The 13227-nt window shown below is 51.3% G+C and overlaps 5 protein-coding genes across 5 annotated transcripts; 3 read left to right on the plus strand and 2 right to left on the minus strand.

Annotated features, from left to right (window-relative positions):
• Positions 1-524: 524 nt before the first annotated feature.
• Positions 525-923, minus strand: Z517_04902 (uncharacterized protein; the record flags this gene model as incomplete). The annotated part of the gene is made up of 2 exons (XM_013430230.1): positions 525-608; positions 825-923. The coding sequence occupies 2 exons, from the start codon at positions 921-923 to the stop codon at positions 525-527; spliced, it is 183 nt and encodes a 60-aa protein (XP_013285684.1).
• A 978-nt stretch (positions 924-1901) lies between these two features.
• On the minus strand, positions 1902-3151 carry Z517_04903 (uncharacterized protein; the record flags this gene model as incomplete). Its single annotated transcript, XM_013430231.1, has 3 exons — positions 1902-2003; positions 2062-2857; positions 2922-3151. 3 exons carry the CDS (start codon positions 3149-3151, stop codon positions 1902-1904), a joined length of 1128 nt encoding a protein of 375 aa, XP_013285685.1.
• Positions 3152-3739: 588 nt separating this feature from the next.
• Z517_04904 (ribosomal protein L11) lies at positions 3740-4254 on the plus strand (the record flags this gene model as incomplete). Its single annotated transcript, XM_013430232.1, has 2 exons — positions 3740-3868; positions 3922-4254. The coding sequence occupies 2 exons, from the start codon at positions 3740-3742 to the stop codon at positions 4252-4254; spliced, it is 462 nt and encodes a 153-aa protein (XP_013285686.1).
• A 2076-nt stretch (positions 4255-6330) lies between these two features.
• Z517_04905 (uncharacterized protein) lies at positions 6331-8725 on the plus strand (the record flags this gene model as incomplete). The annotated part of the gene is made up of 4 exons (XM_013430233.1): positions 6331-6388; positions 6450-6727; positions 6780-8085; positions 8145-8725. 4 exons carry the CDS (start codon positions 6331-6333, stop codon positions 8723-8725), a joined length of 2223 nt encoding a protein of 740 aa, XP_013285687.1.
• Positions 8726-9475: 750 nt separating this feature from the next.
• On the plus strand, positions 9476-13014 carry Z517_04906 (uncharacterized protein; the record flags this gene model as incomplete). Its single annotated transcript, XM_013430234.1, has 6 exons — positions 9476-9509; positions 9562-9640; positions 9699-11037; positions 11088-11298; positions 11357-12405; positions 12511-13014. 6 exons carry the CDS (start codon positions 9476-9478, stop codon positions 13012-13014), a joined length of 3216 nt encoding a protein of 1071 aa, XP_013285688.1.
• Positions 13015-13227: the final 213 nt, after the last annotated feature.

A 13227-nucleotide genomic window follows, 5' to 3' on the forward strand; every position in this document is an offset into this window, starting at 1 on the left:
TGGAATCAGAGTCACGGGGTGGAAAGAGTGGCCATCCCCTCAAAAAGCATCAGATCTGGATGAGACTGTCCCAATTTGTATTGGATCTTCCTCACCATGTTTGGCGACCTCAATGACAGCCCAGTGGCAGGTATTCTCCTCTGGCGTCCTGTAATCTGCTTGTAGTGCATCTCATGCCATTACTGCTGTTCGTCGGCAATTCTCTGTTCTGAGCGGGTGTGCTGTCCAAGATCTTCTCCATAGCACTGCACATCACATGCGCACAGTAACCTTCAGCAAGAAGGTAGCCCCTATCTCTCAACGCTGTCCCACACGATATGCCACTCTTGATATCTTTGTCTTTATTTGGTACAGGTGACAGCAGGCACTCTCATACCACATCATACTCCGTTCGCGATCGTTTCCTAGTCCAGTCCATTCGACCGAGTTTATGTTTTCTCTCACATATACAGCTCCCATACGGTCTCTTTACTCTCCACGCCCATTTGACAGACATGATACCAAGGCATTGTTGGAAGCTACCTCTAGCGGACAATCGACCCTCCTTGGGCGCCCGTATAGGGAGCGTCGAATCCGTAGATCGGGGTACCCATCTGTATTTTCCGGGTCTGATTAGCTTTTCACCTCGCTGCCTTGCTGGCTGGAAGGAAGGGAGAGAGGAAGAAGCAAACTCACTCGATAAAGGACAAAGATGACATCTCTGGTGGTCACAGTCTATGTTTCCCCATTGATAGTAAGTCAGTTAGTCAGTTGATCAATTAAGCAGTACCTGACACCTGATTTCGACATATAACTCAGGATCGCCGAGATTGTGGCCAACCTACCCGTCTTCTCCTCCCATGGACACCCTCGAGAAGCCCGTCCTCGTGATTAGGATCACTCGAGTTACCGAGAACAAGAGTGAGGTTTTTGATTACCTGCATTTTCAAACAACAAAGGCACAGACAGACATTGTGTCAGCGAAACCTCGACGATCGGTGGCAGAGACAGAAACGTCGAATATCAAGCAAACTTTTGTTTCCTCTCCTTTCATCCATTCTTTTTTTCTCTGGACACTTGGAACTCTCACCTCAGTCAATCTTGCCTGCAAGACTTCGCGGGTCGCATCGTAGATGTCTTGTTGAATGCGGTATATACCTCCCCTACGCGCGAGGCGTCTGTATGATCAAACATCATCGAGTTAGCATGGGTGACACAGAAGTGAGATGGTCGGAGCTAGACAAGTACCTGATATCTCCTCTGGCTGGTAGTTGGGTAGAGTAAAAAGGACTAGTCAGCCAAATCGATCTTTCTGATCTTCGAGCCTGGATACAGACAGGAGCAGAGATTCGATGAGACTCTAGAGGAATGACGGGGCGAAAAACTTACTGATCGAGTTGATATTGTCTTTGATTATTTTCTTGTGCCGTCTTGGAACTGTGTGTCCGTGTAAACCCTTCCCCCGGAAGGTGAGTTGAGATGCTGGCATGATGAGTTCTTGAGTGCCTGTGAAAGCGAGAGCGACTGTTGAGAAAACAGCGAAGGGCAGGGAGGGCAGTATGGGAGCGGAATCAGCAGGTAGAAACTGGAGATGGTTGTGAGGATTCGAGTGGATGATGATAGTGGTATGAGCCGATGAAACAGAATTGAGATGTGTTGAAAAAGATCAACGACTGGAAGAGGTGAAGTGAATTTAAAGAAGGAGAACGGAAAGTGAGGCGAGAGGGACAAAGGCAGAGTGAAGAACAAAGAGACCAGTGAAGAATGGAACGAGAGTGTCGAAGAATTACACATTAAACAGCTGGTTTAAGACAAAGCATCTCCCATATTCAAACCATGCTTTACCTATCCTGCCCTCATCCAATTTCTATTCCAGTCATGCAATGTCATGAATACAAAAAACCTGATTCGGGTTCTTGTCTTTATGAGATAAACGTCGCCTCACTGAAGACTTTGCCAGGCTCCGAGATCTCGGGCTCGTCGCCGACCTTGATCTTCAGCTCGAGCTGATCATTTGAGAGATACTGCTCGGCATATTAGTATTTGTACAGAAGTTCGGGAAAGGCCACAGGGTCTTGTTACCTGGAAGATGTGTGGCTTCAAGCCAGTCGCATGACCAATGAAAGACTTGACGAAGCCGGGCAAATGTGCCAGGACGTCCACCCGATCTGATTTGGCTGGTAGATCGCCCCTGATTTCACCATGAACAGCTTTGCCATCCTTCTGTCCGTCCCATTTCCATAATATCGTCCTTGGCTCGGGCCAGTCGTGGGGAGTCTCTCGCATCGACGTGAGATGTTCGGCGGTACATTCGCCAGCGAAGATCAATTCTCCATCTTTGGCGATACCGCCAACCCCAACTGTAGTCTTTCCGTAAGAGGCAGGTGTCGTATATTCCATCAGAATGGCCGAATAGTCCTTTGTATGAATGTTGGCAAAGTTCCACCTATTTGCCAAGTGGTGTGGCTTCATTCCTTGAAGTGCGTAGATATAAGTGCCTTTACCCTCCAAATTGTACGTCTTAGTAGGCGTCTGCATGGTGCCGGTCACTGTACACCGCAGCCAGAAAGCGTGTCGCATTGAGCCCCACGGATTCTTGTGATCAGTGCCAAAGTAGGTTGTGCCATCTTTACCGACTTGGAATCCCGGTGCCGCTTTTTTAACAGTCAAGTTGACAATGCAGTTGTCATTTCTTGCAGATTTGATTGTGTACGTGTCACCCGCCTCATTCATTTCCAGAGCCACATTATCGGCGTAGAAGCTTGTCTTCGGCTCGTCGAAGCCGTAGTCTTTCAGCGGATCCGAGCACCAGAGATGTTTTCCTGGGCCTTCGTAGTCGAAGATTTTGCTGTTGAACTGCGCGGTGGTATGGAGTCCACTACAAATTGACGGTCAGCGGTGTACTCATCAGCGGCCTGTCCTTCTGATTGCACAATCCTTACCCAACATTGCTGTAAATGACTTGAGCCAGGGCGGTCGTCCCATCATCGGCATAGAAATAAAACGTCTCGGTCTCGACATTTGTGTGGTCCATGGCCTTCCACCGCAAATCATCCTTGGACAGGATAGAATAGGGCACTTCCTGTTTGGTCACAGGTTGGACTGCGGAGGGCCCATATTCAGGTTCCTCGGTGCCCACGACATTGGCTAACTGCTGCTTGAACCAATTCATATTGTCTGTAGTACTGTGTTGCAGAGTCTGAAGAGAATGGCAGGGAAACCAACGGGATGTTTATCAGTTACAATAGGCAAAATGTAAGCCTGTGGATGTACGGGGAGGTCTAGATAATAATTGATGCATCAGCCATCCAGGGGAAACTCGACGTCACTATAGGCGAATGGGGTGCCAGGGGTGCCTTGGGGGGAAATGGTTGTCGCACTTAAAGAGCCGCCCACTGACTAACAGAAATTTAAAGGCTAGGCTTCCCCTTTGCAGGCTTAAAGCCCAGGTGCCTTGTGGCCATCTGGGCGGATGCAGACGGCACGCCAGTCAGTAATCTGCGCTAGATCTTTCGGGGCTTAGTCGCCAGTAACTGCGCTCCCTACCGCTGGCGCTACGCGGAGTTTGCTCTATCGAGACTGGAGCTTCAATATTTTCCAAAAGACTCGTCGCAATCTCAAGCTCCTTATTAATTTATCCTTCTCTCCATTTGGAGCATAGTTGTTCCTGGCACTCAAATTGCTAGACTCCTCTACCACCGGTCGACGTCTGCGTTCACGACCCAATCCTCACATTGAACCTGCACATAGCAATTCCATCATGGCGAAGAAGGTACCTGCGCGTGACCAGATTGTCAAATTGATTGTGGGCGCTGGTCAAGCCAGTCCAAGTCCTCCAGTAGGCCCCGCGCTAGGTAGCAAAGGTGTCAAGAGCATCGACTTCTGCAAGGTACGTATATTTGACCGAGTGGCCGAGAAATGGTCTTGCTGATGCTGGAGAAGGAATTCAATGCCCGAACCGCACATATTACCCCTGGTGTACCCATTCCGGCTCGAGTGACAGTCCGTCCTGATCGCTCCTTCAGCTTCGACATTCGCACGCCCAACACATCTTGGTTACTCCTCCAAGCTGCTGGAGTGAAAGAGGTGAAGGGCAAAATCAAAGGGGCGCAACGGCCAGGCCACGAAAGTGTCGGGACAGTGTCACTCAAACACATATACGAGATTGCAAAAATCAAACAGAGTGAGACACGGCTATCTGGATTAAGTCTCGAAGGTCTCTGCAAATGTATCATGTGGCAATGCAAGTCGATTGGCGTTAAAGTTGTGCCGTAACCCGAGCCACCACAGAACAGATACCAGCGTGCCAACCCAGATCAAACCTCGGAGCGGCTGTGATTTCAGCCCGCATTGCTCACCGACCCATGACGGAGCATTCTACCGATGAAATACTCACAAATCCCTTCGATACCTACATTTGGCAGATCCTGCACCTCCACTGAAAGGGACCTAGAGGATTGTGGACTCACTGGGGTCTGGGAAAGCAATATCTTTTTGTACAACACAATCTCAAGCTTTGGGTATGAGGTTAGACGACTGGCGGAGAAAGTTACCATGGAACCAAGGATGACGACTGCTTTGGTATCGGCCGAACCCTCAGATGGGCAGCGGCAGAGCGCCCTTACCCACAACGCGTTCAGATGCATGGAGTCGCAGGAGCAAACAGCACGTCCAGCATGAAGATGATCATATTTCATCTCTTTTGGAGACAAGGATTTGCCTCCGGCTATGCCGAGAGAAAGCCGAGATGGTATGGACAGGAGCCCGGGGACAGATATTGGACACTACTCTATCTCCTTTTCGACTATCTTGCATCCAACAACCACGCGACCCCGTGGGGACAGCGTCAATTCCAAGGACAAACTTGCCTCGGTGAGGGTCATCTTGTGCGATGGGTTCCGGTGGATTAGGAGGGTCACAAAGCGTAAGAGAATTAGGCCCAGTGGCTCATGTAATGCAAAACGGTCACTGTACGCGCATCGTCAAATCAAAAGTCCCTCGGCCTGACAAAGTTGAACTCGTTTTTCGGGAAGCAAAAAGAATACGAGAACGAAGATGACGTCTTGCCTGAAAGAACCTTGTGCCTCGTTCAGGCAGACGGGGACGACTCGTCAGTCGCGAAGAGCTAAGGTGTGGATGTATGATATGATATGCAGCATTGTCATCATATTATTTCCTCCGGCTGGGCCGGAAGGGAATCCTCGCATGAGAAAGCTGGAGGCAAAAAACCCGAGCAATAATAATACCTAGTCGCAATGGAAGAAGCAGTTCTGCAAATGAACGGATGTCACACAACCCAAAGCCGGTCGGTCGTTTCTGCGCTCCGCTCTATGGTCCGTTGAGGCGTGGAGTGGTCATAGCGTGGAAGTGGTAGTAGGTGGGTAGAAGGCTATCTGCGATAGCCATCATTGAGGTTTGGGATTCCCGCGAGCCCGGCGCTCATGAGCTCGATCTGGCATCTCTGGTCAGCCTAAATGACATTATCCCATATGTCAGAATGGAAAAAGGGTCCTTGCTCTTCCCTAGGCCCATCGAGTGGTGGTGCCGTGGAGGGAGGTGTGCACCACACAAGTATCGACCACCAGGGGAACTCTGAAAACACCCAGCCGGTAGAATGTCTGTCCCGCTGCAAGGACTAATGATGTGCTGAGAAGGGACGCAATAGGCTTGGGTAGCGGCGTAGCGGGGCAATTTATGAACATCCCACCTTTTTTGTCTCGTTGCGCTAGGTTGCTAGTGGTGGTCATTGTGGTGGTGGCTGCATCTGAGTCGCTGAAACTTCTCCCGCTTGCCCTCCCGCATCTCTCGAAAGACCTTGTTGGGTTATTAAGTGAGCATACAGCTGTTATTACTGTACCTGACGTTCTTTGGACACCGCTTTCATATGCCAGACCAGGCCACGACGGCTTCCAGCTATCCTGCCTCCTGCTGTCTCACTTCCTACCTTCCCATCTGTCAAACCTGTTGAACCTGTCGCTCCACCAGATCCGCTTCTTCTCGGTCCTTCCGACTGTGTTGAATGAATCGGAGGCAAGAAATTAAAATCTCGCAGGCGACGTAACTGAAAAGCATGTGAGTTCCATCTCTCGTCCTGACCCGGCCAATGCTTTTTCGTTACCCGTATTAGCTCATTTGTTCCTCCCGACGAGCCACCCCAACACAGTGTTCTCTGATTCTAACCTCTATTCTAACCTGCATTTGAGCCAGATCTTTCATTTCTAGCCATATCTCAGTTCTTGCTGTCCTCAGGAAAGTCTATCAGGGACCACCACTCGTTAATGTAGTCGATCACTCTCGCTTCCGATCTCTACCGTAATCACCACTATTGCGGCCCACGATCTTCCGATAACCATGACCTCCAAATTGTCCGCGATGTTTTTACCCGGCGACGATTCTAAAGCAGACGCAGGTACGGGAGAGATGTTGAAAGAGCAGAATCTAGGTACAAGTGGCTGACTCGGCGACCATAGATGCTACAGCGCAGCAAGAACCGCAACAGAACACCCAGAAAAAAGACAATCCAGAGTCAACGCAAGGGGCTGTGCGATTTGCTTCGCAACATGAAGAGATAGATGCTCTGGACAATTCGAGGCGTCCTTCAGAAGCTAGCGGGGTAAAGAATGAAGAGCTCAGCCCCGAGGCACACGAACAGATTAGGAATTTGGCCATGTCTCTACAAAAGTCACGGTTGCAGGAGAGCCGCCTGGCACATTTTGCCTACGAAACGGTGTCCATGCCTCCCTCACGGGTACGCGGAATCTTTCATCTTACTGTATCAAAGCTGACAAGACGGTTTCAAGGTTCCTTCAAGAGACAGTGAGACGCCGGGTACACCTCGTAGTTCAGTAAGACAAGGACACGGCTCCATGTCCTCTGCTTTTCAATCGCCTCCCTTGACACCACATGGCTCAAAAGACGGGAAGCAAGACTCAATCGCAGCTGGCCGTGGCCAGCAAGGCCAAAACGCAATAACTCCGCAAACATCCCCACCTCCAGACTCCCAGAGCAAGAGACTATCTCAGTCGATATCACCTTCTCATCCTGTCTCCCCGCCTCGGACCTCCGATCAGCCGCCAACGAAGCCAGAACAAGGTCATGAGCGACGTATAGCCAAGTTCGAAATAGGCCCATCCGAATCTGCTACCCCAGCCGATCAGAGTCCCGTCGGAACGCCCAAACTTGGACCTTCCTCCCCACAACTCGGAGCCCAACAGAAACCCCCTGAGCCGCGGCATTTCGGAAGCCTGGGAAGAGGCTCCCTGGCCCCGGCCATTGCGGCGGCGGCAGAGCGAATACCACGACAATCAAGTTCTACAGATCTCGCTGAGAAGCGAGGATCGATATTTGGATCGAACAAGAAAGATCCATATTCTCACGTCACTGACAGTGGTAGCGAGAAGAGTGGCTTAGATGGGAGAAAACATGGGTCAATGTCTGAACTGAAACGATTCTTCAGACTCGGCCATGGCCACAAGAAGCACAATAACCAGCAAGACTCTTTACCATCGAGTGTACCAGCCTCGCGCAAGTCCAGCCATAGGTCGGGAACAAGGACACCTCCCCACCAAGCTCCACCATCCAATGTTCCATTCATGGATGACCACAGCCTTGAGGCCAAGTATGGAAAATTTGGCAAGGTCCTCGGCTCTGGAGCGGGCGGTTCCGTAAGATTGCTCAAGCGAAGCAGCGATGGAGTCACGTTTGCTGTCAAACAATTCCGGGAGAAACATTCCTGGGAAAGCGAGAAGGACTACTCCAAAAAGGTCACAGCAGAGTTTTGTATCGGCTCGACTCTACACCATGGCAACATTATCGAAACGATGGACATCATCCAAGAAAATCACCGGTGGTACGAGGTGATGGAATATGCACCGTACGATCTCTTTGCCATCGTGATGACAGGAAAGATGAGCAGAGAGGAGATTGCATGTTCATTCCTTCAGATTGTCAACGGAGTCAGCTACCTGCACAGCATGGGGCTGGCACATCGCGATCTCAAGCTGGATAATGTGGTGGTAAGCGAGCACGGCATCATGAAGTTGATTGACTTTGGGAGTGCCACAGTGTTCAGATATCCTTTCGAGAACGAAATTGTACTGGCTTCAGGTTCGTGGACAACCCACCCGGTCCTTGATATCAAGAGGTGCGCTAACATTATTTTGCAGGTATTGTTGGATCGGATCCTTATCTCGCTCCAGAGGTGTATGAAGAAAAGAAATACGATCCAACGGCAACGGATATCTGGTCTCTTGCGATTATTTTCTGCTGCATGTCGCTTCGCCGCTTTCCATGGAAACAGCCACGGCTTGTTGACAACTCTTACAAACTGTTCGCTTCTCCGCCTACACCAGGCACGCCCGTCCCAGATTCACACCCTAGGAAGGCTTCGCATCTAAGCCCGAGCGAAGATAATGCCAACGGCAGTGCTAATTCGTCGCATCATCACCATCACCACTCGGAGAGCGTCGATGAAGGGCGGCCTTCGACGTCCGGTGGGGATAAACAGGAAGTGATCAAAGGCCCATGGCGGCTCCTCCGCATTCTTCCGCGGGAAAGCCGTCACATCATTGGCCGCATGCTTAAAATCGACCCAGCCGAACGTGCGACGATGGAAGAAGTTCTCGAGGACGACTGGGTGTTGAACGCACGAGTCTGTTATCAAGAAGAAAATGGGACTGTTCATCATGCAGAAGGCCACACCCACGTTTTGGAAGCCGGCTCCGGCGGACCGCCGCCAGCCAAGTAATGGGCAAGGCTGGCGGATCGGAAAACCGCCAGGAGTACTGGAGACCGATGATGGAACAAGGGCTATGCTATGATACGAGTATATCGCACGGCAGTACTTGACGGGATCGCATTGTGTCGCATTGGGAAGATTGAAATGTCCTGGGAGCATGACGGCTGATGGGTTACGTTGTTTTTTTGATGGCCAAGGGCCTTTGGGTTGAATGCGCGTTGGAGAGAACCAGAGTGTTTGAAAATCTCATCTACGAAGGGCCTCGATATTATTTGTAGATACCAGTTTATAACGTTCAGCCACAAATCAGACCTCTTCGAGGTATGTTGAAGCCAGTCACGAGTTCAATGGGGCAAGAAAAGAAGTAAAGATACCGAGTACTGCTTCGGGACAATGTAAGCCCGTATTGATTAGTTAATTAATCCATCAATTGATATCACGAAGACCAAGAGTGGCTCTGTGGCTTTGTCCCGCCCCCAGCTTCTGGAACAGGCACTCGCAGGACTAGCTTCTGACTGGCGTGCCATCCGCAGTCCACCATCGCCCGCACTTCACAACGGCCGCAGGCTAAATGCTACGTGATCTGCCGATGTAGCTCTCCCAGACTTCTGCAACCTCTGTAAAGGACGTCGGAGGCGAAATTGTGACCACGGTAGTGTTCTTCTGACTTGATCCTGCAGAAATGGCCAGTTGAGAGACGCCGATTTTGTTTGTCGCAAAGGGCCAGAGAATCGAGGGGCTTTTGTATATCACCTGCATATGGCCAAGAAGAAGCGCCAGAGGATCAGCTATGGTTTGTCGTCTTTGCTCACCCTTCTCCAGTGCGTTTGGCTAATGATGAGCAGTACTGCCTCTGGCTAGTACACCGGGTGGCCATAGACTCGGGGTGAACGGGTTAGCATTCGATGATGACCGTTCCATACTGTGCGCAGCCCCCCCCTTGATACCGATCGCAGAGAACGAATACTGAACCATGGTACAGATACACAGGCGGCAGAGATGGCGTCATATGCGCATGGGATCTGGACCTGGAGGCGCAGAGGGTGAATCAACAAGAGGCGGGCGCAGCAAAGCACAAGAAAAGCACTGTGTCATTCCGCAAGCAGGTGCAGGCGCATACCCACTGGGTCAATGATATTGTCCTGGTCAAGAACAACCTTGGACTAGTTTCTGCCTCATCCGATGTCACTGTCAAACTATGGAGGCCTCACGCTCACGAATCATCCCAAGCGTACACCATCGGCTCCCATAGTGACTATATCAAATGCCTCGCAACACCTGATCGAACTGCCAATTGGGTTGCCTCCGGAGGCCTGGACCACAGGATTTGTCTCTGGGACTTAAATGGGGGTGGCAAAAATCTTGAAATCAACTTGGGAAAAGTAGAGGACGTGGTCAAGGGATCAGTGTACTGCCTACGCGCGAGAGGCTCTCTCCTTGCTAGCGGAGGGCCCGAGAGTGTCGTTCGACTGTGGGATATCAAGTCCGGCAAAGGTATAACTAAGCTTGTTGGACATACAGACAACGTCAGGGACATCCTGATCAGCGACGATGGTGATACACTGCTTACTGCCTCCTCCGACCAGACGATCAAGGTCTGGTCTATTGCGGCTGGTCGATGCATTCACACCCTGACCATGCACAATGACAGCGTGTGGTGCATGTACTCGGACGATCCTAATCTGGCTGTCTTTTATTCGGGAGATAAGTCAGGTCTGGTGGCCAAGACTGATACTCGACGTGCAATGGAAATTGATGATGGGGTGTCAGTCGCTGTGTGTCAAGAACACGATGGTATTGCTCGGGTGCTTCCTGTCGGGGACTCTGTCTGGACTGCAACCTCGAGCTCAAGCGTCAATCGCTGGCTCGATGTCGATACCGAGCTCGAGGTTGAAACACCTCCTGCATCCCCTCGCGAAGAAAGGACCGCGAGCCCAGAGGCGAGAAGTCACTTAAGCCCTGAGCCTCGGGCGTCTTCGCCTCTACCAACTACGAACGGCACCACCAATGACACCACAAACGGTGAAGTCGACCAGAAAAAGAGAATCCCTCACAATGCCATTCTCCGCGTGTCAAACACAGCTCTTCATCCAGGTAGGAAGCACCTGGGAAGACACCCGAATGTGTCGGCGACAAATTTGAGGAAGGCTTCGGAGGCCATGATCACCGATGATTTGAGTCTGGTCGTCCCTATCAGGGGCCAACCTGCTGAGACTATCGAGGGTCAAAATGGACTCATCAAACATGTGATGCTGAACGACAGGAAAAGGATACTCACATTGGATACAGCGGGCGAGGTAGTATTGTGGGATCTTCTCAAGGTATGGGACACCTTCACTGAAGGTGATATTCGCACACTGACGTAAATTAGTGCATTCCCATCAAGTCCTTTGGCCGTCGTCATCTCGATGAAGTTGTCCCCGATGTCAATACAACTGAAAGTGTTGCAAATTGGTGTGGCGTGGATACGAAGACTGGAAAGATTACAGTTATGCTCGAGGAGAATTACTGCTTTGATGCTGAAGTATACGCAGATGAGCTGGACTTGCCCAGCGATCTTGCCTTTCGCGAGGATCAGAGAAGTAGGTCGATCCCGGCTCGAAAAAGCTATGAGCTGACGCTGACAATCAACCTCAACAGTCAATCTCGGCAAATGGGTACTACGTAACCTGTTCTCGAAGCTCATTGACGAAGAAGTTGCTCGAGATGAAGCCTATAGGCGCACACTTCAAAGCTCTGTCAGTGCTCCTCCTCCTACCGGTCTGGTTCGACCTGGTGCACCAACCAGCATCAAATTGCCAGAATCTGTTGGCGCGACGCCCTTGGTGTCGCCCGGGACAGTTGTGACGCCTCGTGCATCGAATGGCCACTCGATGGTGCCCGCAACTCCTGGGTTGGCCATTGGCGCCGCTACACCAGGCTTTGCGCCATTGACCGCTACGCTTCCTCCCACCGCAGAAGAAGAGCCCACACGCACTCCCAACGGGGCTCCTTCGCGGTCATCTCTAGGGCAAACCCCGCGAGTGCAAACCCCTCATGTGCAACCAACGCCATCGGCGACGGAATCCCAGAATGTCGACTATTTCTCTTCCACTACGGCTACGGGAAATAGTCAATCTGAGGCGTCTTCGGAAAGCGAAAAGGTTCCCAAAACACCTGGAGGTGGCCCGGCAACGACAGAAAGTAACGCTCACGGTCTGGTCTCGACACCCACATCACCTACCGAGGAGAAGAAAAAGGGCCTCTTTGGCAAGAAGTTCGGCATGGGCATGTCCTTTCCCAAGAAGATGACCAGCCGCTCGTCTGCAGAAGTGAAGGCGCCTGTTGCATCGACAGAGGAGAGGTCTTCTGACACAGCCTCCGTCAGGTCTTCAGAGAAAGATGTCGAGAAGGTCAACATAGAAGACAACTTTTTCGGTGTCGTCCAGAAGATACGTCTAGAGTATGATGAGCATCTCGAGTCCAAAACGGATCAACCGCTGCCACCAGGCATCACTCCTCCGCCGCCAACAGAAACACCGGTGCTGCATCCGCCACCGCACACCACCATTATTATCCAGGAGGATAACCCCGAAAGTGGCGGATTAGCAGACCAATATAGGGGTGAGATCAGTGAGTTGGGAAATCCTGCGGAGGTGGACACACTTGAAAAGATTGCTCCGATGTGGTTGGGAGACTTGTTACTCCGGGTGAGTTCCCATCGTAATAGTGTTTGTTTCTTTACCTCGTCTCTCCGCGTCTTTTCTTGTGTCACTTGTCCCAGGATCGAGCCACTGACCCTTTGTTGCAAACAGAACCAAATCCCTTACAAGGACACCGTCAAGGTTTCTTTTGTCCTGCACCCCTATGAGAATTTGCTTCCACCTATCGCTTCACCCGATGGCAATGCTCGGCTCAACGCGAATCGCATGCTCCGCGCGAAGAAGATCATGGCGTACATCGCGGAAAGAATTGAGGCTCCTCCAGTCCAACAACAAGCTCCTCCTAGCGAGACAGCAGCAGAAGGCGAGCAGTCCACCGAGACCGAACATTTGGATGTACCTCCTCACGCCGCCGTCGAACCAGAAGAGAGCCCAGAATCTCAGCTGAAGCCCGAGGAGTACCTGGAACTCTACTGCCAGAACCAACTGGTGCACCCCAACACCACCCTCGCCACGCTCCGCGTGCACGTGTGGCGCACGGGCGGCGACGTGGTTCTGTACTATAAAAGCAACGGCAGGAAGCAGTTGAGGTTGCCTCATCCTTCACAGGTACCCACGGACGTAGAGAGCGAGGAGACTACGGGTGTAGTGCGGTAGAGCTTCTGCAGGGAGTTCCTAGCCTTTTGTACCTTGAGTAGCTGTGCAGGGTATGGCAGAGCGGAGCGTCAAAATCAAGTGGAGACCATCACAAGGAACAAATACCAAACACAGTCAAGCAAGCAGGTAACTGACTTGGGTACATATGTTCACTACTAGAGAGAAGGCGAGGGTGAGGAAGATGGCGATGGCCTGCATGCATGCATGCATTAT

This window comes from Fonsecaea pedrosoi (assembly GCF_000835455.1).
Source record: "Fonsecaea pedrosoi CBS 271.37 unplaced genomic scaffold supercont1.3, whole genome shotgun sequence".
NCBI classification, from domain to species: Eukaryota; Fungi; Ascomycota; class Eurotiomycetes; order Chaetothyriales; family Herpotrichiellaceae; genus Fonsecaea; species Fonsecaea pedrosoi.